The sequence below is a fragment of the Dreissena polymorpha genome, chromosome 6, assembly GCF_020536995.1.
Source record: "Dreissena polymorpha isolate Duluth1 chromosome 6, UMN_Dpol_1.0, whole genome shotgun sequence".
Classification (NCBI taxonomy): domain Eukaryota; kingdom Metazoa; phylum Mollusca; class Bivalvia; order Myida; family Dreissenidae; genus Dreissena; species Dreissena polymorpha.
Window position 1 is genome coordinate 17,772,988 of NC_068360.1, and position 25,125 is coordinate 17,798,112.

At 34.8% G+C, this 25,125-nt stretch overlaps 1 protein-coding gene across 1 annotated transcript in view; it reads left to right on the forward strand.

Moving 5' to 3' along the window:
* Positions 1–24,853, forward strand: part of LOC127834882 (anosmin-1-like) — a 71,924-nt gene extending 47,071 nt beyond the window's left edge. The window contains exons 6-18 of the mRNA XM_052360992.1: positions 169–298; positions 687–814; positions 4,006–4,083; positions 5,957–6,013; positions 6,711–6,804; positions 10,630–10,689; positions 14,477–14,605; positions 15,497–15,594; positions 16,238–16,415; positions 16,904–17,014; positions 18,531–18,637; positions 19,366–19,510; positions 20,217–24,853. Of these exons, the coding sequence (XP_052216952.1) occupies positions 169–298; positions 687–814; positions 4,006–4,083; positions 5,957–6,013; positions 6,711–6,804; positions 10,630–10,689; positions 14,477–14,605; positions 15,497–15,594; positions 16,238–16,415; positions 16,904–17,014; positions 18,531–18,637; positions 19,366–19,510; positions 20,217–20,473 (1,572 nt within the window). The 3' untranslated portion in view covers positions 20,474–24,853. The remainder of the gene's footprint in view (positions 1–168; positions 299–686; positions 815–4,005; positions 4,084–5,956; positions 6,014–6,710; positions 6,805–10,629; positions 10,690–14,476; positions 14,606–15,496; positions 15,595–16,237; positions 16,416–16,903; positions 17,015–18,530; positions 18,638–19,365; positions 19,511–20,216) is intronic.
* Positions 24,854–25,125: the final 272 nt, after the last annotated feature.

Here is a 25,125-nt window from a genome sequence, read left to right on the forward strand (position 1 = left end):
ATGGTGATGGTGATGATGATGATGATGATGATGATGATGATGATGATGATGATGATGATGATGATGATGATGATGATGATGATGATGATGAAGATGATATTGATGTTGATATAAAGTAAAATTTATATCAATATAAAATAATGTCTATTTTTATTTGAATGTTTTCAGACTGCAGTCTCCAGCCTACTCCTGGAAAGAGTGCACGCAGGTCACTGGTACCAGTACCGGGTTGCCATGGTAACCTCAAGCGGCACACAGGGCTACTCACCCATATCAGAACCATTCAAATCATCTAGGCGTAAGTCATGTGATGTATGATCTTGTGCCTGTGATGTTCACCAGTTCATAATATCGATGTGACATGTGCATAGTTATGTAAATTCTCATTGATAGAATAACATACTGGAAGTTTGCTTGAGTTTTGAGACGTATTTCCATGTGATTTTCTTGTGCACTGCTTTGGACAAGCCCTTAGAGGTTTAAGTTTTAATGTGTTTTTCTTAGTGTGTGTGTGTTTAATAATTAAAATTAACTAATCAAGACCTTTAACTTTATCCAGCCTATAAGCACAATTATGCCCTTTTTTGTGCTTTTTACTTTTTACAAATTTAGGTAAATGTTTTTGTTGCAAACGTGCAGATCTAGCATTAAATTACATTAAAGGGCCGGTTGGGTTCCATTTGCAGGTGTTCAAAGACCAGATTCTCCTCAGAACATCACAGAAGGGGCCACAACTCTGCGCAAGGGTTTGGTGGATGTCACGATACACTGGATGGCTCCCAAGTATTCCGATATTCCAATCTGGAAGTACTCTGTAAGCTGCTGTAGCATAGTCAGTTGTAGCTATATTAGGCGTGCTCTGTGAAAACAGGGCTTAATGCATGTGCATAAATTGTCGTCCCAGGTTAGCCTGTGCGTCTGCACAGGCCAATCAGGGATCACACTTTCCACTTTTTTACATTGTTTGTGTAAAGTAAGTATATTCTAAATGAAAAATCCAGTCAAGGCAATATATTTTAAATGAAAAATCCAGTCAAGGCAATATATTCTAAATGAAAAATCCAGTCAAGACAATATATTCTAAATGAAAAATCCAGTCAAGGCAATATATTCTAAATCAAAAATCCAGTCAAGGCAAAAAGTGTCTTTCCTGATTAGCCTGTGCAGACTGTCCTTTAAGCACATGCATTAAGCCTGTGCAGCCTGTCCTTTAAGCACATGCATTAAGCCTGTGCAGCCTGTCCTTTAAGCACATGCATTAAGCCTGTGCAGCCTGTCCTTTAAGCACATGCATTAAGCCTGTGCAGACTGTCCTTTAAGCACATGCATAAAGCCTGTGCAGACTGTCCTTTAAGCACATGCATTAAGTCTGTGCCGACTGTCCTTTAAGTGCATGCATTAAGCCTGGTTTTTATAGAGTGAAGCTCATATGTAAGAGATAGTTTCTTTATTTATCGTTGTTTTTAAGTCAGTTAGTAACAAATTATGAGATTTTTTATTTCTGATATTTTATAAGTCAAAGTAACAATGCTGTTTTTGTGTGTTTACTAATAAATAAACATTTAAAGTTATTTTTTATTGGCAACTAAACAAAAATTAAAAGTGATTGTTAATTTGCCAATTAATAATAAAATTTAGCACTGATACTATGGAATTTATAGCCACACATGAGAACTTTCAAAATTTTATTGAAGGTAAGCAACTAATGTATAAAAAAATTGATTCTCCTCTGTTCTAAAAACACTTGAATGATTGAAATGACAATTTTTTATGATGCTGTTTTGGATCAGGACTTTTTTATGTTGTTTAGGAAAGGCACCCAGATAATATTTTAATACATTAAGACAGGTTTGCGAGAAAAATCAATGCAATTTGCTTTTACTCTCATCATTAACTCTTCAAGTGCTGGAACTGAATTTTGAAGGCCTTTGCAAACAGTTTGGATCCAGATGAGACGCCACAGAACATGGCGTCTCATCAGGATCCAAACTGTTTGCTATTCTGATAGTATTCTTTGAAAAAAAATCAAAGAAAATGCTTATTTTAGAAATTCAGCAGACAACATTTTAGCAGACGACAAGTTCCCAGCATGCAAAGGGTTAACAATCATAATCTTGGTGTTTCAGCATTGCTATTCATTATGCATTGTGCATGGACAAATTTGTGATTAAGTGGACAGGGTAGTTGTTGAACTTTTTAAGACCATGTGTATAAGAGTATTCAAAATTAATTGAAAGCATTGGGATATACAATTTTCTTGGGCTCCATCAAAAAAATTATTGATAAAATTGGACATCAACACCAAAAAAACAAATTCTGACCTTCCTATGCCGAAATGTGGCCACACCGGACGTCATCAGAAAAATCAATCGTATGATCACCAAAGTAAATGCACCAACCCACCGTCTAATTAAGCCATGTGTGAAAGAACGTTTTACACAATTAATCACAAAAATATTGATGAGTGCCTTTGAAAAACAAAAAAGTTCATCAGATTAACATTGCAAAAATTAAGAAAAGCAGGCTTAAATGTACATTATGCCAAACAGTTATAAATCTAGTTAAGAGGTGAAAGATGGACAAACTTTGTTATTTCTGATCAGGTTATGTTTTATTAAATTGGGTCCTAAAGGCAACTAAAAATTTCTTACATCAGAAAAGGCACAACAGGTAGCGAAAAATGTAAGTTTGTTATGCGGAACTCTTTGTCCAAGTTTTGCATTGCATGAGCAAGTGTCTCATAAACCCTCTACCATTTAGATACGTATTTTGACGCATTTGTAGTCCCTTAGAAAGTAACAATTAATTAAATACCTTTCTTAATAGATTCTAATTTTAAAGGCTTCATTTCCAACCCATGGATACTGATGAGTAGCAAACAGTATAAAACCTGAACAGATTGCAAGTTACTCACAGGCTGTTCTGGTTTTATGCTGTTTGTACATAACCATTTTCACTTTGCTTCTGAGTGGGAAAGGGTTAAAGGAACTGAAGTAAATAGCTGGCGTTCCAAAACTGTTTCCAAACTGTCAAAAGTAAATGGTGTTCCATCAGGACATACCTTAAGTCACACATTTAAACAGACCCTTCAGTTTGCGAAGAAGGAGAGAGTGAACTTTATTGACCTTGACAAATGGATGCATGGAGTTTAGCATATGGAAAATCCTTAACCGCCCTCTACAGAGGAGTAATGTTAACCCTTTGCATGCTGGGAAATTTGTCGTCTGCTAAAATGTTGTCTGCTGAATTTCTAAAATTAGCATTTTTTTCGATTTTTTTCAAAGAATACTATCAGAATAGCAAACAGTTTGGATCCAGATGAGACGCCATGTTCTGTGGAGTCTCATCTGGATCCAAACTGTTTGCAAAGGCCTTCAAAATTCGGTTCCCGCACTGAAAGAGTTAACTCAGCAATAGGTCTTAAAAAAGGTGTATGATTGTCTTTGCATGTAATTGATCTCATGTTAAACAATAAATTCATTTAAGGTACTAATACAATTCTTATTTTGCATCATTAATTTTGTTCAAATATAATCTGGGCGCCTCTTGTTCTTGGTAGTATAACAAAGAAAATGATTTTACTTCTCTTTTGTTTGGAATTAAAGGTTGTAAATGTGCATTATAGAAATAATAACGAGTTGAAATGTTTAGAATTCTATCAACCTTGAAATACTTTTATCTTCAATTTGTGCTGTTTGGTGACAGACTCATGTAACATCTGGCAAAACAAGTATCTGTTTTAACATCAGTCTCAAACTCAATATTTGTAAGTGCTGCATTTTAGGAAAATAGGGCTTAATGCTTTCCACCTCCACTGGATATTTGTTTACGAGAGACTTCCTTTACACAAAAAATTCCAAAAAGCGGAAAATATCCTCCCTGATTAGCCTGTGCAAACTTCACAGGCTAATCTGGGTCGACACTTAACGCACATGCATTAAGCCCCATCTTCCAGGAGCATGGCTAAAATAAATAATTGTCATCAAGTCATGTATATATCTACAGTTGACGTGGAGTGAGCGACTTACACAAGCCAGTCCAGTGTTAGTGAGGATACCAGTCCTGGAGAAAACACTGCCGGGGGTAGGTTATAATGCACAACTTCCTAGTAATCTTATGTGACACGTTCTTACAAAAAAAAAAGACTTTGCCCTTTACCCCTTAGATACGTATTTTCACGCATTTGTAGTCCCTTAGAAAGTTATATTTAATTTTAGACCTTTCTTATTAGTTTCAAATTTTTAAAGGCTTCATTTCCAACCCTTAAATACTGATGAGCAGCAAACAATATAAAACCTGAACAGACTGTGAGTTACTAGCAGGCTTTTCTGGTTTTAGGCTGTTTGCATAAAGCTATTTTCACTTAACTTCTGAGTGGGAAAGGGTAAATGCATGTGCGTAAAGTGTTTTCCCAGATGAGCCTGTGCAGTCTGCATAGGCTTATAAGAGACAACATGTTCCGCTTTTATGGAATTTTGTGTTTAAGAAAAGTCTCTTCTAGACGATAATCCATTTTAGGAGGAAAGTGTTTTCTCAGATAAGCCTGTATTTTCTTAACGGTCCTATTTGGGATGACCCTTGACGCAGGTCCTATTTGGGACGACCCTTGACGCAGGTCCTATTTGGGATGACCCTTGACGCAGGTCCTATTTGGGATGACCCTTGACGCAGGTCCTATTTGGGACGACCCTTGACGCAGGTCCTATTTGGGATGACCCTTGACGCAGGTCCTATTTGGGACGACCCTTGATGCAGGTCCTATTTGAGATAACCCTTGACGCACATGCATTTAATACAGATTTCTCAGAACACGGCTCTATTTGTCCAGGAGGACATGCCTCTTCAACTCATGACGAGAGTCGTAGCTAATGTTGGTCACAGAAGTTACAACTCAATGGAGTCGCATCAGTTGCGATCTTCCCTTAAAGCTTGGATATTTGTAATGATCTCTCAAAGTCTGATTTGTTATGCCCCCGGATCGAATGATCGGGGGTTTATTGTTTTTGGCCTGTCTGTCTGTCTGTCTGTCATTCTGTGGAAAACTTTAACCTTGGTTAAAGTTTTGCAATATTGAATAACTTTTGCAAAAATGAAGATAGCAACTTGATATTTGGCATGAATGTGTATCTCATGGAGCTGCACATTTTGAGTGGTTGAAGGTGAAGGTCATCCTTCAAGGTCAAAGGTCAAATATATGGCTTCAAAGCGGAGTCAAAACTTTAACCTTGGTCATAACTTTTGCAATATTGAAGATAACAACTTTATATTTGGCATGCATGTGTATCTCATGGAGCCGCCCATTTTGAGTGGTGAAAGGTCAATGTCAAGGTCATCCTTCAAGGTCAAAAGTCAAATTTATGGCTTCAAAGCGGCGCAATAGGGGGCATTGTGATTCTGACAAGCACATCTCTTGATTATGCATATTTTATGCTGCACATTTGTTTAAACCAAAAATGCACATTTGTTGTTCTAAACATGTTAGTAAAAATGTTTATTTACCAAATTTCTTAAATGCCAACATCATATATCATTAATTCTTCATATATGTTCAAGACATTAAAAGGTAATTTTAATGTTTACATAGTATCAAATGTAATCATTACTCAGTGTTTCACATGCTAAATGTGTGAAACATGGCTTAACATAAATATTTGGAATTTGTGTTATGTTATGATGCTACTCATTATCAACAGTTTTTAATATATTGACACTTTTGTAAAAGTTATTAATTATTATTTTTAAGTCATAGCAAGCCTATTTTTATTTTTATTGTGATAATCAGTTAAATTGGAAATGTAACACTTATCTATTTCTCCATGCTGTTAGAACACAAGTAAGGTAGCTAACTCGGAGAGAGTAATTGGCCTTGTGGGTCGCCCAGTGAGAATAAATAAAGATTTGTGTCCTCGTTTTCCAGAAGATGGCTCATAATTATGTGAACATTTTCTTCTTTCAGAATATCCACGAATTTAAGCTGGATAAATTGAAGCCCGGGACAACATATCACATTCAGGCAAGTGGAAACTTTAATTATTATGGGTCCCCTAAAAGAAGTGGGGGTATATTGCTTTGCAACGGTCTTTCAGTCGTTTTTTTGTACATTTATTATTCAGTAATATATTAAGCACTTTACCTGCAATTTTTAAAATTGATATGACGGTTGCAGACAAGAGCAAATTAAGTTCCAAAGTGGTTGAGGTAGAAAGTGCAAAGGTCAAATTTCCACATGATATCTAGAGAACACTGAACATCTCAATTGGTATTCGGGTTCCTTGGGAGGAAAGGAAGACTCCTATGGATTTTGAGGTCAAGGGGTCAAGGTCAGGGGGATTATTACAGAAATTCATTTCTGCTTAGTTTTTATACAAATGCTGCCAACTACTATTATCTTAATTGGTATGGTGAATGCTTTTGAGGGAAACCAGATAGCAATTGATTATGAGGTCAAAGGTCAAGGTCATAGGGGCCTGTAATATGAAACTGCATGAGATCTAAAGAATGCCTTGGATTGAAAGAGGCATTGATTATTGATAATGAGATCAAGAGATCAAAGACCAAGATCACAGGAGCTTGCAACGTTAGAAAATCAACTTATGCTCATGCTGTTAGATAATTAAGTTCACAGTAATTGTTTGTCTTTGTTTTTTATTGCCAATAATTAATTTTGTAATAAGTGTGTACTTGTTAATCCTGTTTTGTTGTTGTTACAGATTGAGGCTCTTATTCGCCATGGTAACCGAGAACTGATCAGTAACAGGGCCTCAAAGTACATTACTACCTACTCCCCGCCAAATATGAAGCAAGGTATGTAGGTTACACATCACTACGAACTTCCCACCCAATATAAAACAAGGTACCCTCAGCTAAACACAGAACATTAGTAACATCACTATGTACTCACTGTTAGCCAGTATGAGACAAGGTTCATAGCTAAACACATTACTACTTACTACTGCTTGATATAAAGCATGGTATATAGATCCTTTAACAGTTGTAGAATGGTGACATAAAAGAGAGAGCTAAAAAGAGTGAATTTACCAAGATTAGTGACAGATTATCTTTTATTTAGTTATTCATCCTTAAGTTTTACAGTCAATTAATTTCATTGTACAAACAGGTGACTTTGTATACCACCTAAATTTGAGTCTCGCTCTGTGAAAAGGGGGATAAATGAATGTCGTTTAGTGTTGTTCCAGATAAGGCTGTTGCAGTCTACACAGGCTAATCAGGGAGGACACTTTCTGCCTAAACTAGATTTTCATCAAGAAGGGTATCCTAAAAAAAAAAAAAAGCGGAAAGTGTTGTACCTGATTAGCCTGTGCGGACTGCGACTCTTTATGCATCTGCATTAAGCCCCCTTTTCACAGAGCACTGCCCATATAGAATAATGTCTGGTCTACTCATTACTTGGTTGATTATTGAAGGCTGATACTACAGTTTAATAAGTACAGTTCATCTGCTTATGTTCATTTCTGATTGGAGTCATCATCAAACTAGTCTCCATTTTTATTGAAGCTGAATAAAAACATATAAATATAAAATAACCATGAACAAAGGAGCCTTGATCTGGTAATAACAGGCTTAAACTGTGTGCGTTTATTGTCATCCCAGATAAGTCTGTGAGGTCCGCACAGTCTAATTGGGGATGACGCTTTCCACTTTTAGGGAATTTTTTCATTTAACTGTTTATCATATTGATACGTAGAACAACGTGCTCATGGTGAGCTTTTGTGATCGCCTTTTGTCTGTCCTCCGTTGTCCGTTGTGCGGCGTCAACATTTTGCCTTGTTAACTCTCTAGAGGGCACATTTAATGTCCAATTTTCATGAAATTTGGTCAGAAGATTGGTCTCAATGATATCTTGGATGAGTTTGAAAATGGTTACGTTTGCTTAAAAAACATGGCTGCCAAGGGGCTGGGCATTTTTCCTTATATGGCTACAAATGGCTTTAGTAAAATCTTGTTAATACTCTAGAGGCCGCATTTATTGTCTGATCTTTATGAAACTTGGTCAGAAGATTCATCCCAATAATATCTTGGATGAGTTCGAAAATGATGCTGGTTGGTTGAAAAACATGGCCGCCAGGGGGCGGGGCATTTTTTGTTAATGGCTATAGTAAAACCTTGTTAACACTCTAGAGGCCACATTTATTTTCCGATCTTCATGAAACTTGCTCAGAAGATTTTTCCCAATGATATCTTGAATTGGTTAAAAGATGGTAACCTTTGCTTGAAAAACATAGCTGCCAAGGGGCGGGGCATTTTTCCTTATATGGCTATATAAGGCTATAGTAAAATCTTGTTAACACTCTAGAGGCCACATTTATTGTCCAATCTTCATGAAACTTGGTCAGAAGATTCATCCCAATAATTTCTTGGACAAGTTCGAAAACAATGCAGGCTGGTTGAAAAACATTGCCGCCAGGGGGCGCGTCATTTTTCCATATATGGCTATTGTAAAACCTAGTTAACACTCTAGAGGTCACATTTATTGTCCGATCATCATGAAACTTGGTCAGAAGATTTGTCTCAATGATATCTTGGATGAGTTCGAAAATGGTTTTGGTTGCTTAAAAAATATGGCCACCAGGGGGCGGGGCATTTTCCTTATATGGCTATATATATGGCTATTATAGTAAAACCTTGTTAACACTCTAGAGGGCACATTTATTGTCCAGTCTTCATGAAATTTGGTCAGAAGATTGGTCTCAATTATATCTTGGATTAGTTTGAAAATAATTATGTTTGCTTGAAAAACATGACTTCCAAGGGGCGGGGCAATTTTCCTCATATGGCTATAGTAAAATCTTGTTAACACTCTAGAGGCCACATTTACTGTCCGATCTTCATGAAACTTGGTCAGAAGATTCATCCCAATAATATCTTGGAGGAGTTCAAAAATGATGCCGGTTGGTTGAAAAACATGGCTGCCAGGGGGCAGGGCATTTTTCCTTATATGGCTATAGTAAAACCTTGTTAACACTCTAGAGGCCACATTTATTTTCCGATCTTCATGAAACTTGGTCAGAAGATTTGTCCCAATAATATCTTGTTATCTCAGGTGAGCGACTTTGGGCCTTTCAGGCCCTCTTGTTACGCATTTGTAGTCCCTTAGAAAGTTGAATTTAACTAAAGACGTTTTTTACTGGATTATAGTTTTTAAGGCTTCATCTCAAAACCTTAGATACTGATAAGCAGCAAAAAGCATAACAACTGAACAGACTGCGAGTTACTAGCCATTTTCCTTTTGCTTCTATGTGAGAAAGGGTTAAGGGAATCTCTTCTAAACAAAAATGCAATTTAAGCGGAAAGTGTCATCCCTGATCGACCCAGGACAATGCTCATATGAGTATGTTTGAGTATATCTTAAGACTTGTCTGTCCCCATCTCAGCATTTAGTTTATATTAATTTTAATCTCAATCTATTTGAGATGCCTCTGGGTAAACTGGCATGTGCGTAAAGTCTTGTCCCAGATTAGGCTGTGCAGTCAACACAGGCTAATAAGGGACGACACTTCAGCCTTGATTGGATTTTCTTTGGGAAGAAACTTTCTATAAACAAAAAATTCCATAAAAGCGTTTTCCCTGATTAGCTCAGCAGACTGCACATGCTTATCTTGGCTGGCACTCTAGGAACATGCTTATAGCCATGTTTTTGCTGAAAGTGGCTCATAACATAGTTTAACTGATCACCAAGTTGCGGTACCACTTTATCCTAATGACAATACATTAATTTGTTCATAAACATGATGTGTCTTCCAATTATTGCTGAAATTAATTTACACTTAGAAAAACCAAAATGTTGTTCAGAACTTACATTAAAAATCAAAGCACCTTTGACAACAAAATCTTCTCATGTGTTGGAAGTACATGGCAAACGAAACAATAAGTTGTTCAAATATAACCTCTGTTGGTGTAAATGCATTAAGTATGTCATTGTTCCTTTACTAGTAACCTCTAATTTTGGGGGAAATCTTTAAAATATTATTTTCCAACTGTTGAATTACTAGTTAGAACAAATCTAATTTTTCACTTGATAGACTTAGAGGCTTAAAATATTTATACTTTTCATTTGTTATATTATAACACAATTCAATTATTATTTAGAAATAAGTGACAGTTAGTAATAATGAATTTCACACCATTGAATACCATTAACAAATTAGTTGGTAATGATTATTGTTTGGATATCTTGTTGTGTTTCGTAACCTTAATTCCAAAATGTATTATGGGATATATAAAAATTATATATTTGCATGTTTTACATTAAGTCATGCAAGCCATTTTTTAAACTTTCCCATTTTTTTACTAACCAATGAATAGCTTATATTATTGGTATAAAGGTATTCATTATGGTATTCATCATTGTTGTATGTAGAATTTGATTGCCAGTTTATTAATTCATATTAGATTATTTTGTCTTTTCTAGCGGAAGCTTCATGCTTTAACTGGTTTGGTTGTTTATTCGATCATATGCAATAGAGATGTACTGAATCATTTATTTACATTTGTTTACAAAAGAACATTTAGTGAAAAGCAGAAGACCATGTAAATAATTGATTTTTATTCCTCAAGTGAAGACGTTGAAACTTTCTTTCTTAAAAAAAACTTTTTTTTCTCAACTTGTAGATGCAACCAACTTTTTCGTAACTGGTCCATTGGCTACTTTTGTTGAAGACAAATATAAAGGTAACAGCCTGCAATCAAAAACTTGATTTTGTGTTGTTTGATAATTAAATAGGCTTGTAGTTTCACTGTATTAATCCACAATTTGTTTATCCCTTTCAATTAACATTGTAACCATACATTTACTGATTCTAATTGATTGTTGTTGTCAGTTTCTGATTGGTTGATTTTTATTTGATTCCAAAAGTAAATTTTGATTGGTTGCAGTTTTAAATGGTGTATTGGTGATTGGTTGAATATGTTTGAAGGCTTATTGAATGATAACTTTTAACAAGCTTTACTGATAAAACCTGTATAATCTGTATTATGAGTTTTACAACAAAATTAGTGATATCTGAAAAATTTCAATGGGTGTTTGTTTAGAAGTTTTATGTTTAGTGGATGTTTGTTTCCTACTATCTCATTTGCATTTTGAGATTATGTTTATGCATACTGGTAATAATTTTAAACTTTATCACGATCATACTCTATGACACTTTGCTTACATGTACATAATTTGAATATTGAGAATCAAAAACGTTTGAGCCCTGTTCTGTGAAAAGGGGCTTTAATACATGTGCATAAAGTGTTGTCCCAGATTAGCCTGTGCAGTCCACACAGGCTAATCAGGGAAGACGCTTTTGGCCTAAACTTGATTTTTGCTAACAAGAAACTTTCTTGAAACAATATATCATAAAAGCAGACAGTGTTGCAGACTGCACAGGCTAATCTAAGATAATATTATACTTTAGGCGCACAAATTAAGCCCACATTTCCCAGGATGTAACTCATATGCATAATTGTTCATCATTCCAATATGTAAGTCAAGGATGTTTTAACTAAGTTCATTTACTGAGAATTTTTATAACAACACATGCATTTCACACAACTATCTGTATGACAGAATAACAGATATAACAGAATTGGCTTTACAAAAAAATATTGATGTATTGGTGTTTATTAGTAAGTTAACAATCTTTTGAGTTTTGATGTGAAGGAATTTAACCATGAGGACATTAGCAGGGTTTGTTTAATACCACATATCCAAATGACATAAGAGAAGTATAATAAAAACATCAGTACACATTTTTACATGAATGACCAAATGTTTTTACATTAGAAATGAGAACTAATTATATTTCACTATGCTGTTATCAAGTTCAGGACTACTTTGTGCATTATGTACTGGGTAGTTAAGCAATAATAATTGTGTTCCTAAAATATATTTTGAGATATCAGCAAATATCATATGAGCAGTATCATGCTAAGATGTGCGTTATTCCATACGTGGTCAGCATAGCTACAGACCAGCCTGTGAAATTGTGCAGTAATGTCAGGAGCTACGCTGCCTGCTTTGAAGTCACACAAGGTGCTGTGGTCTCAGGCTAGTCTAAAGCTACGCTGGCCGCAAAACAAAAAAGACCCATATTTGCAACACCCTGCTCATGTTAGTCTTCAAGGTTGTGGGAGTACTCTTAGTTACCAGATGTGTATGTGGGTTGCACAGATTTTGAGAGTTCAGATTTTGTAGGTAGGATGTGAAATAGCAATCTTACCTTGCGAGAAATTGACCAGTCGCCAAATACGCGATCGCTCCGCCCACTTAGTTGTGTTTTCATAAAACGCTTATTCCATTACTCCGACAGTCTTTGTTTGTCGGACCATGTGGTCGCAAAAAACGAAATCTGATTGATTATTACATGAGTTTGATTGACAGCTGGCGAGTGGTCAATTGTGTGTTCTCTGAGACCATAATAAAATAAAAATGCTCATCCTGTATATCAGTTATGCAATATCATTATTTGTAAGGAATGGTTAAGGAAGCTGCAAGAATGGGACAGGTTGTAAATCCAGACCAATGCTTTTTTGTAAAGTTTTCTTTAATCCAATAAATTGATAAGATTTTCAGTAGTCTTGAAATTTAGAGTTTTGAGCTTAGAGTCCTTTTATTTTCCATTGAATATGTGTAAGTGTACAATTTCAACAGATTTTCATACAATTTGTGTTGACCTGTCAAGGAAGGCAGCAGGGGAAAGCCAAAGGGAGCAGTGCGCATGCAAAATCAGGCTTCAACATTAACTTATTTTTGTACAGGAAGACCATTGGACAAGGTCCATTTGAAATCTATTAGCATGAATCAGATGTCTTCTAGACTATAATTGTATTGACAGAGGCAATAACCAAATGTGTGGCATGCCACTGTTTAATCAGATTAAAAACAATTAATTAACATATGCAAGTTTCTTTGAAGCATAGAGAAAAACAATAAAATAAACTATGAAACTGCTTGAATTGTTTGTATGTCCCCCACCACTATAATAGTGGGGGACATATTGTTTTTGCCCTGTCTGTTGGTTTGTTGCTTTGTTTGTTTGTGTGTTTGTTTGTGCAAACTTTAGCATTTGCTATTACTTTTGCAATATTTAAGATAGCAAATTCATATTTGGCATGCATGTGTTTCTCATGGAGCTGCACATTTTGAATGGAGAAAGGTCAAGGTCATCCTTCAAGGTCAACGGTCAAATATACGGGTTGAAATCGCTCATTTAAAGTACACTTTTGCAATATTGAAGATAGCAACTTGATATTTGGCATGCATGTGTATCTCATGGAGCTGCACATTTTTAGTGGTGAAAGGTCAAGGTCAAGGTTATCCTTCAAGGTCAAAGGTCAAATATATGGGGACATAGTGTTTCACAAACACATCACCTGTTTATCATTGAACTTAATAGGATTTTAAAACAGAAGTCCTGGGACTCCTAACTCGAAATATGATTCTTTGTTTTATCAATAGAAACCCAAATTGCACTAGTCCTTACTTGAATATTCACCAGTTTTAATCTGGACATGATACAATAAACATACACTGTAACTCCAATTTAACGTGCATAACAGCCCCAAACCTGTGTTATGAACCAAATGTCTATATTTCTTTATTGATAGATTTGTGTATAAACAGACCGAATTATAAATAACTTCAATGCTCATATATTGTAATGTTCTGTTGTCATTGCAATTGATTCTTGCAAATATTGACAATAAATGTGTTTAAAAAATTCATTAACAAAAAAGTATGCCATTTTCCAAAGTGAAGTGTACAGAGAATTATAGGGACGGGGTTTTTCCAATTGAACATATGTGCAAAGCAGGTCACATGATATTATAACAACCAATGGACGAGTACTAGTAAATTAAAATTAAGATTACATGCAACTTGCAAGAGTAATCCAAAATAATGCCTCCCGAGGACTTTTGATTTGTTTGCAATAAGGGTCCTTTGTAAAACATTTGTGTACAAATGCACTTATTTAAAAAAAAATCTAATTAATATTCATTACAACTTGACCAGTTGAACCAAGCAATTTCTGCAGAGAGCTCTCCCTAACATTCAATAATAGTGATGAATCATGATGCATACTTTGCATTTATAGACTCTAGTTTCAGGTTCATGTAAATAACGAATACAGTAATATTTTTATTTCATACCCGTAAAAACATTCAGAAAATAGGTTTTCATAGCAGTTTGTGATATTTATAAGTGTAGATAGCTTTTTTTTAGCGTGACCAGTCGGAATAGCGTCATGAAGATTTTCTAGCATGACATTTAACGGTATTATTAGACAATCTTATTTGGACATGCCTTAGTGTCGAATCCTGACAATGCTATTGCACTGTAACTTTCACATGGTATAAAATCCATTTAAAACTTTTTGATAGTATGGTGAAATTTAATGATAAATAGGGTATAATTATAAATATGGTATGATTGTTACATGGTGTAAATGACATATTTTTCCTGGTGTATTTTCAGACAATGCCAAGCAGGTTTACTCCGTGTACGCAGACATCATCAAAGTCGGCAACCTAGAGGTGCTGGATGGTATTCCATATTTCGACAAGGGTTCATTGAAAGCCCAACTTCAGTGGTCCGTAAGTGCAGGTAATTTGCATAGACTTTTCCAAGGCTGTGCGTGACCCTACATCACAGGAGCAGTGTTCAGGGAAAACTGGGCATAATGCATGTGCGTAAAGTGTCGTCCCAGATTATCATGGTTTGTCATGGACGACACTCTCTGCCTCAACTATATTTTTGCTTAGAAGATACTAACTATTAATTGCAAATATAATAGAAGCGGAAAGTTTTGTCCCTGATTAATCTGGGTTTACACTTTAGGCACATGCATTACACCCAGATTTTGTTAAGTATTGTGTTTTATGTGTTGTGATGCATTGTATTATACAAACTTGTATATGTTGGTACTTTTCTGGAGATTGGTTTTTCCTATAATGAATAAGAAATAGTACAACATGCTATTTCAAATATCACAAACATTACATGTGTTATAATGAATATCACAAACATTCTTACATGTGGTTTTAAAATGAACTAACATGGGATCATGCTATGCTGATTATCACAAACATTATGACATGTGGGCTTTAAATTGAGCAGAAATTGACTTGCCTACTTGCCCTTGCATTGGCATTTCAAATAAATTCATTCATCATGCAGTCTTTAAAATTTCAAAAAACACAAATTTGAGCTCAACTCAGAAAATGAGAATTGAGTTTCCACTCAGCTGAGTACTGAGAATGTCAGTCAGCTCACGAACAATCTAAAATCTTAAATAAGATCTTATCTTATTCTTGCTATAAGAATTATGCACATACACATGTATTTCTCTACAAACTCAACGTTGCGTCAGACTCAAAACCAAAAAAAAAGCTTCTTTAAACACCAAGTTGAGCATGATGATCAAATTTCTCTCAATTTGGAAATAATTTTGTGATACTGGGCCTCGATCTTAAGATCCAGTTTTATGTGTTTCAGAGTTCAGCAGCCTTGTGAAGAGTTTCCTCATATTCTGGTTCCCCCAAAGCTGTGAGCATGGTTCCCCCGTGTCTCGGCATTACTCCGCAACATCAGATGTAAGTCATAACAAACATTGTCCACATAACTTATTGTAATAGTAATCATTAGAGGCTAAAAAGATTGGTTTAGCTTGAAAGATAGCGTATTTTACCTCCGCAGCAAGTTGTGTATAGAGTTAACCCTTTAACACTTATATTTGTATTTTGACGTATTTGATGTCCCTCAGAAAGTTGAATTTTATTAAAGACCTTTCTTTCTAGATTCAAGGTTAAAAGGCTTCATTTCCAACCCTTAAATACTGATGAGCAGCAAACAGCATCAAACCTGAAGAGACTGCGAGTTACTTGCTAGCTGTTCTGGTTTTATGCTGTTTGCACATATCCATTTTCACTTTGCTTTTAAATGGAAGAGGGTTAATAGAGGACATAGCTGGAAAGAGAGCTCAATGTACCCTTTCATCAAAGTGTGTAGAGGTTAAATGGAGGGTTAAGCTTGAAAGACAGCTCATTGTTCCCTTGTGTAGAGGGTTCAAAAATGGCAGTCCTTGTTCCCAGAAAAAGTTGCAGTCAGTTTAAATTTGGCCCAATTTAATTGCACAAAATAATTTGGAGTAAAATAATGTAATAATTAAATGAAGAAGTCATTAAACAGGAGCCATTTACTCTTGTAAAACTTTACTCAATTTTTCTTTCTCTGCAGGCGCCAAGGTTCGAGATCTATGACCTCCAATACCAGTGCCAGTACGTGGTGCGGGTGAGCGGTGTTACACGTAAAGGGGTACAGAGCAAGCCTGCCGAGGTCAAACTGCGAACCCCGGTCTGTGAGCGGATACAAGTGAAAGGGGACAGTCTGCCCCCTGAGTGCCCAAAACAGTCAGGTGAGGTGGTTAACTTGGGTATTTTATAATCAACTAGGTTTTCAAAAATGTGGAAAATCGTTGTTACTGCATTCGGTTATGGCAGATGGGAGGTAATATGGTGTCAAATGGGTGGTGTCCAGTCTGTAACTTAAGTTTGCTTGGACCAATCTTCATGAAACTTTTAATGAAGCTAGCTTGCAGGCTGTTCTGGTTTTATGCTGGTTGATTATAGCCATTTGTATTAGTTTTCTTTTGAGTTGGGAAGGGTTAACTCTTTCAGTGCTGGAACCGAATTTTGAAGGCCTTTGCAAACAGTTTCGATCCAGATGAGACACCACAGAACGTGGCCTCTCATCAGGATCCAAACTGTTTGCTATTCTGATAGTATTCTTTGAAAAAAATTCGAAGAAAATGCTAATTTTAGAAATTCAGCAGACAACATTTTAGCAGACGACAAATTTCCCAGCATGCAAAGGGTTAATCCAGTATTTTGTTATGTACCACAGTTCTGCAGTTGCCAAAGACGCCAAGGGAGGTGAGCGCGAAGATTCTTCACAACAACTGTAGCATCGACATACAGCTCCGATGGAAACATCCTCCGTCTGATGCCCCCATAGGTATGTTGATATTGACTTCATGATATCGACTGATTTTAACCCTTTTCCACTCAGAAGCAAAGTGAAAATGGCTATGTGCAAACTGCATAAAACCAGAACATCCTGCGAGTTACTTGCAGTCTGTTCAGGTTTTATGCTGTCTGCTGCTCATCAGGAACTAAGGGTTGGAAATGAAGCCTTTAAAACTTGAATCTAGTAAGAAAGGTCTTCAATTAAATATAACTTTTTAAGAGATTACAAACACATGAAAATTTATATCTAAGTGGTAAAGGGTTCATGTGCTGACAGCCTACTTTTGATGTCAACATTTTGGGAATATGGCCTAAGATAACCTTGCCATTGGGAATTATAATGCCATTTTACTTTGAATTGTGTAAAATGAAAATAGTTAGTTATCACATTTGAATACTTGTTCTCAAACTTGAATACACTGTAATAAAGTTAACAAATGTGAAAAACAACATATCAGTAAAAGTTGTTGTTACTTTTGGATGTCTTTATTTCTAGCACAAGGTCGAATGACAATTCAAGTTTTTTGTCTAAATAATAATAATAAAGACAAATATGCTTTGAAAAAGCGTATTTCAATAGTTTTGAAAGTGTCAGGAAATCTGTCCTTAAAAAACTATAGAATGCGATGGTATGATTGTTCCAGTGGGCTGAACTCATAGTATGTATGTAAAAAAAGAAAATATATTGTAAAATATGTATACCTCTTATTTCAGGTACTGAGCATGCTATATATAGTGTGTGAGCTGGTCTGTGTGTTTGTGTTGCTTGTAACTTAAATTATAGCTATTGTTTTGAGGAACTGAATTCTGCATTTTAATGTCCAATTTATCTCACTTGTGTTTGAAGAGAATAAACCAGTTTAGCGCCCTTGTGTGTACAGAGCACTATGTGACCGAAAATGATATGACATATAGTTGCAAGGGACTTTATTCTGTATTGTGTATTTCTGTGTATTATGTCCCTTGCATTTACAGAGCACTTTCTGATGCATATAAGATCACAGATGGTGTCAAGAAACTGAACTCTTTTATGTTTTTCCTGTTTATCTCCCTTGTGTTTAAAGAGCATTATGTGATAGATTATGAGATGACAGATGGTTTCAAGAGACTTAACTCTGTATTGTATTTCCTGTTTATCTCCCTTGTGTTTACAAAGCCTTGTGGGATAGATTATGAGATGACAGATGGTTTCAAGAGACTTAATTATGTATTGCATTTCCTGTTTGTGCTTAAAGAGAACTATGGGATAGATTATGAGAGGAAACATTGTTTCAAGGGATTGAATTCTGCCTTGTAGTTCATGTTTGTCTCCCTTATGTTTATAGAGAACCATGTGATAGAATATGAGATGACAGATTGTTTCAAGAGACTTAACTCTGTATTGTACATCCTGTTTATATCCCTTGTGTTTACAGAAAATTATGTAATAGATCATGAGATTAGAAAATGTTTCAAGGGAATGAACTCTGTCTTGTATTTCATGTTTGTCTCCCTTATGTTTACAGAGAACTATGTGATAGAATATGAGATGACAGATGGTTTCAAGGGAGTCGTGCCTCATACTGAAGCCACTGTATATAAACGCAAACCTATAGAGATAAGGATCACAAAGGTACGAGAAATGCGTTGATAATTGATGTGTGATTTGGCATTATCAGATTATCATTATTATCAATTTATCACATTGTTTTGTTAGTTGATGACCTTCAATGTGATTTTCTTTCCACACATACTGCATGTTAAAATCTGGCAAACACTGTTGGCAGTTCATTAATGTTTTTACAAGACTATGTGCAGCTTGCATATGTTTCTCGGAGACAGTTTCCACCATGCATGCAGAGATTCTTTACTTGATTCAAACACAAGCTTCGGTTGAATGATGATCTTTCTTAAAAATACATTAAGTACTGGCTCTACACAGCTCATAAACAGTTCATATACAGAAGAGTATCCCAATGTGATATGTTTCACAACTGCAAAGATATCAATCGGGATTGCCCTCAGAATGGGTGGGATCAAGGTCACTGTAACTAAAAATAGTAACATTGAAAGATAGTAATGAAGTTTCTACTCATTTACTTTCACCCTTTCCCATTTCGAAGCAAAGCAAAATGGCTATATGCAACCAGCATAAAACCAGAACATCGTGCAAGTTACTTGTAGGCGTCTCATCAGGATCCAAACTGTTTGCTATTATTATAGTATTCTTTGGAAAAAAAATGAAGAAAATGCTAATTTTAGAAATTCAGCAGACGACATTTTAGCAGACAACAAATTTCCCAGCATGCAAAGGGTTAACAAAATAAATGTTCGTAAATTATACATTTTTATAATTCCCAGGTCCGGCAGCACACTTTACACAACCTCACCCAGGAGGAGGTGTACCTTATCAAGCTCCGGGCCGTGTCCCGGGTGGGAGCAGGGGAACCGGCCATCGTCGAGGTGTCTCCCAGAATTCAGCAGTGTGGATCGGAGAAAGATGGAGGTACAATTTTGGAGGCATTGAGCATCGCATTTGTCTGTTTATCAATATGTTTCAAAAAATTTGTTTTGAAATATTTTTTTGCACACTGTTGAATATAAAGGGAATTAGTTTTTATGAAGTCAGTGTCTGTGACATGTTTCTAGTTTGTTTCATTTTAAGTGAATATTTCCTGCTGGAAGGCCATTAACTCCAAATTGGCCCAATCTAGGGAGGAATTCTGATTTTAAGTGACTGACTTCCAAATTTACAAAATTTACATAATCTTGTCATTAATAACTATGATAATAATTGACAAAACAACCCTTTTAACTTGTCCATATATTGAAGGATTTTAAAATAATAGGGCTAAAATGTGTATCTTTTTGAGAAGTTGTAGAACGCACAAGATTCAATGTCATACATTGTGATCAAAGGTCAAATATTGAATTAAATTTTAAAAGAATGGCCTAGTGTCCATTCTCAAACTTCCACGTGCATTGATTAAGTTTGATTCAGCACAGTGTTTTACACATGAGCTGCTAGTTAACAACTTTTAGGTCATAATGACATACTTTGAGGTTTGACGTCTGATGCAGCAGTTATTGTATAAGGTTTATGTTTGTTTGAAAGTACATGCAGTTCAAGAAGGTAAAGTAGTTTCCTTAAATGGAGTCAATAAGTGATTTCTTCTTTCCAATTTATATTCATTTATTCTCCTTTATTACAGAACCGCCTGATTTGAGGTCCACCATTGCACCGACAACAGTATTGAAATCTACAGAACTTAGCTCAACAGTGGACATTACTACTGTCTCTTTAGAAACTGTTACTAAATATAGAATATCTAAAAATAGCACTGACGTTTATAGGACTACGCAATATTCTAGTACTCAAATAACCGTCTCAAATGTGGTGCATGTAGGTATTTACAAGACAGTGTATTATATGTTTTATTTCTTTTATATGCTGTTTACCAAATCCTGACACATGTTTTTAAGTACCAAAAATATGTAAATAAGTCTTATATAAATCAATGTTGAGCATGCAATTGATAACATTTTCCATCCATGAACTAAAGATTCTGTCCATGGAGAGTCCTGTATGTAACAAGATTACAATTATTGTCAAAAGTATGCTTTGTTTTGCTCTGTCTCAGTTCATGAGCATTTATTACCGTGGAGAAGTATACAGCAATTGTTATCATGCACTTTGATATTGTACCATGTACATAACTATATATGAATGTACTCCTCACAATAACTACACAGTCACTATGTTTGCAATATTTACGCATTTCTGTGTTTGTTTTATGTTTATGACATGTTAACTTTTGTGGTTTCTGTAAATGTCAAACTATTCTAACTCTTTTTTGTGTTGGAAACTGGAATATTTCTGTCTAGGTATAATTTCAAACAGTAAAAGAGCTGCTTTTTATTTTATTCTCTTGTCCAAAATTTATAAAGGAAAGCAATTTCTTGTTTGTAGTTTTTAGTTATAGACAGTATTTATTGTATAATTTGCATTTTACGGCGTTCTTTAATACTTGTGTCTGTAGTTTTGTTACAGTTAATGCCATATTTTAAAATTGCATGCGTAGACATTGTTCTATTTTATTTTAACAAAATCTTTCCAATGTAAAAACGGATACAGTTTCTGAAAGTTTAAATTTTAATGATACAATAAAATAATACTCATTGTACTTATGTCATTAACAAAGTCTTTTCTCTCTTGTTACCTTTTTCTCACATTGCCAACAAATTTAAACAGCAATTATCATTGTTGTTCATTTATTTATCAATTAATTGCTACTGTATTTTGTAAATACAATTTGTAAATATATGTGTGTACATTGTACATACTAACAGCAATTCTAGTTCAAGTCTGGTTATTTATAATGGTATAATAGACATCAGGGATGTGATGTGCTAAAACTGAAAGAGTAATGTCTCTTCATGAAGAGTTGTCTCTCTTGAAAATGTGCCAAAGATATTGCTACACACAAGTTGTTGAAGATTTTTTTTATTTGATGTTCCTTTAAGGTTACACCTTGTAATGCTTTGCCAGTTCAATTATGTATGCCTTATGCTTAGTTTACTAGAAAGTTAATAATTATGAAAGTTGTATTGTTCTCCACTAGCCATATGGCTACATGTATACTTAATGCTATATATCGCTATGAAATGCTCTCTAACAAAACCAGGCTGAATACATGTGGGTAAACTATTTTCTAAGATTAGCCTGTGCAGTCCTCACACGCAAATCAGGGATGAAACTTTCGTCCTCACACGCAAATCAGGGATGAAACTTTCGTCCTCACACGCAAATCAGGGATGAAACTTTCGTCCTCACACGCAAATCAGGGATGAAACTTTCTACTTTCATGGATTTTGTGTATTTAAAGAAGTCTCTTTTAACTCTTTACCACTTATATACATATTTTGACAGACTGTGAGTTTCTCGCAGGCTGTTCTGGTTGTATGCTGGTTGCACAAGCTATATTTACTTTGCTTCTGAGTAGGAAAGGGTTTAACAAAATCTTGTGTTGTCCGTGATTGAACTGTACGGACTACACAGGCTAATCTTGGAGAACACTTTATGCACATGCATTAAGCCGGTTTCCCAGAGACTGACTCATGTCATATGTAATTATAGCGATTGTTTTGTATCAAAACATGTTTATTAACCAATGCAATAGTTGCATATGACGGCTTATGAAAATAAGTTTAGCTAGATTGTTTACAGGAGATTACATACCATGTATATGTAATGATACTAGATTCTAATCTACAACTACAGTGCTAAATGTTTATATGGGCCGCGATCTGTGAAAAGGGGTTATAATGCATGTGCGTAAAGTGTTTTCCCAGATAAGCTTGTGCAGCCTGCATTTTATGTTCAAAGGAAGACTGTTCTTGATGAAAATTCAGTTAAGCCAAAAAGTGTCATCCCTGATTAGCCTGTGCACACTGCACAGGCTAATCGGGGACGACACTTTACGCACATGCATTAAACCCCTTTATACAGAGCAAAGCTCATATAAGTGAATTTGAGACAATATTGGACTATTAAATATGCTATGTATTTTTATGTATGAATGGGAGCCTGACAAAAAGTACTCACACGCAAGTGTTTGCCGCAAGTGTTTGCTTGATTTTATTTAATGATTTATGTTACATGTTTAACCCAGTTTGAAATATTTATATTTTTAAATCATTGAGAACAAAAGTATTATGAGATATCTTTTTTTAACATCATGCTTTTTAACCGTTCATCAACTTAAAACATTGTCACAAACATGAGTATGTAATTGCAAATATATATGTGGGCCAGTATCATTTTCATTGATATCAATAATTAGCAGATTGTAATTCCGTCCTGGATATTTTAATTCAATAATTACACATTTTTGGAGTATAAGTATAGGGCATTTGTAAATACTTCTCTTGTGTAAGCATTCATTGACTCTGTCCTTTCATATGAAGCTTCTTGTAGCTCTACGCATAGACTGAATGTTTAACCATGTTATTGTATTATACCTCAATTTTAGATTTATCCTATAAAATTGCATATAAATTTTATTAGGGAACATTTTTTATACAATTATGAGATGTGCACAGTCAAAATAAACCCTGAGATAAGTAAATTTAACTTTGCTTTATTTCAAATTTTCGAGGATAAAGTTTTCATGCGTGAAACATTGACGTCATTTTTGGTATTTACATGATGTCCTTTGATGTTTAACATGTTTTTCTGGCAACTTCAGTCATTTCTTTTGTTTGTTCACCTGAAAATTACCAAGTTTATTTAGAATTTTGTGGAGAAAATGATATAATCAAAATATTACAGGGTTAATGGGTTTCAATTACTCCAACTTACAAAAGCATTAAGTCTTTTTAGAAAGCTTTTATCTCAGTTTAATACATCGAATATTATATTGGAAGCCTTAGGCAACTGTATTTCCTTGGGTTAACCAAATTTTCTTTAATGTTTCATTGACAAACATATAAGGATACGTCTATAAGACAGGATTCATTATTAATAAGTGCCTTTTAAATAACTTCCATTATGTAAAATGTAACTTGAATAATTTTGTTAAGATGTTAAATCGTTTATTTCCTGATTTTGACATGCTGTGCCTGTGTTCTGTCCCTCTTATTTTTAAAGTGAACAAATGGTATTGCACATATATTTACATGAATAAGGTTGGCCACAAATTTTTTAAATGCTAAAGAACTGACAGGACTGCTTTTAACCCTTTGCATGCTGGGAAATTTGTCGTCTGCTAAAATGTTGTCTGCAGAATTTCAAAAATTAGCATTTTCTTCGATTTTTTTCAAAGAATATTATCAGAATAGCAAACAGTTTGGATCCTGATGAGACGCCACGTTCTGTGGCGTCTCATCTGGATCCAAACTGTTTGCAAAGGCCTTCAAAATTCGGTTCCCGCACTGAAAGAGTTAAAAAGACCTGGATAGTCCTTATTTTATCTATTGAAAGACTTACGTCAGTGTTTAGACCTCCACTGTTGTAAAAGTCTTTATAAAACAGAATTCAGTTCCATCAGATTGATAAAAAAAAAGTATTTCAGTGTAATTCATCAAATGTGAAATGTCCGTTATGTTTATATTCTTTTTTTGTTTCATATACCAATATCTACCGGTATTTCAGTTGTATCTCTACAATATGCTGTTTGGGAAGATGTGTCTGTTTTTTTAGCAAATGCTTTACAATGGAATTGCATTCCATGCATTAAGGTATACATGCAAGACTATTATTTTATGCTTCATGTATTTTATTCGATAATGTATGTTGTTATTTATATTGTCACTATGAATGTGATAGATACAGTGGAAACCCTCTAAACTGGATCCTCTGTAAACTGGAATTTTTGCAGGGTCCAGTGGGCCTCCATTTTAGAGTGGTTCCACTATTCATAATACAAATCTATACCATTTCATTACACTACATGTACATTTAAATCTTGTTTATTCAATGGGTGCTATATTAATGTACATGTGTGTAATTTATATATACATTTCATTTTTTGTTTGTATATTTTTATGTAATTCTGTTGTCTATACATACAGAAAATTTTATTTTGTATATTAAAGGCCAGACTTAATTCAGTTATAAAGTTTAAACATTGGTATTAAACTTCAATTCAGTGTGGTTTGGCCACACAAATTATATAATTATAATATGTCAAGTCATATAATGGCATTATATAATTATTATATGAGTCTAGGTTACTATGATATTGTATTGCCATTGTTTTGAAAACTGTATTTTGTACTGTTATTATAATGTTTTACAAAAAATAACCAAATATAAGTTAAAGTTATAAAGTTTATGTTATTTGTATAATGTGTCACAATATCTAGTTAGCTGTAACTCAAACAGAATGTATTCAATTTTTTTGTTTAAGGACATAGTATTTTTTAGCCAAACTAATTACTTTTCTGACACCATTTTTTTCAACAATTTTTCCAACAGTTACATTTTATCAGAACTTAAACTATTTGCTTTAATCCAGTGACATATCATACATGTGTTTCATAACTGATGACGGTCATTAGACCTGTCAGCTAAATGCTGAGTCACTTGACCATTACAATTGCCTTTTAGGGATAAACCAG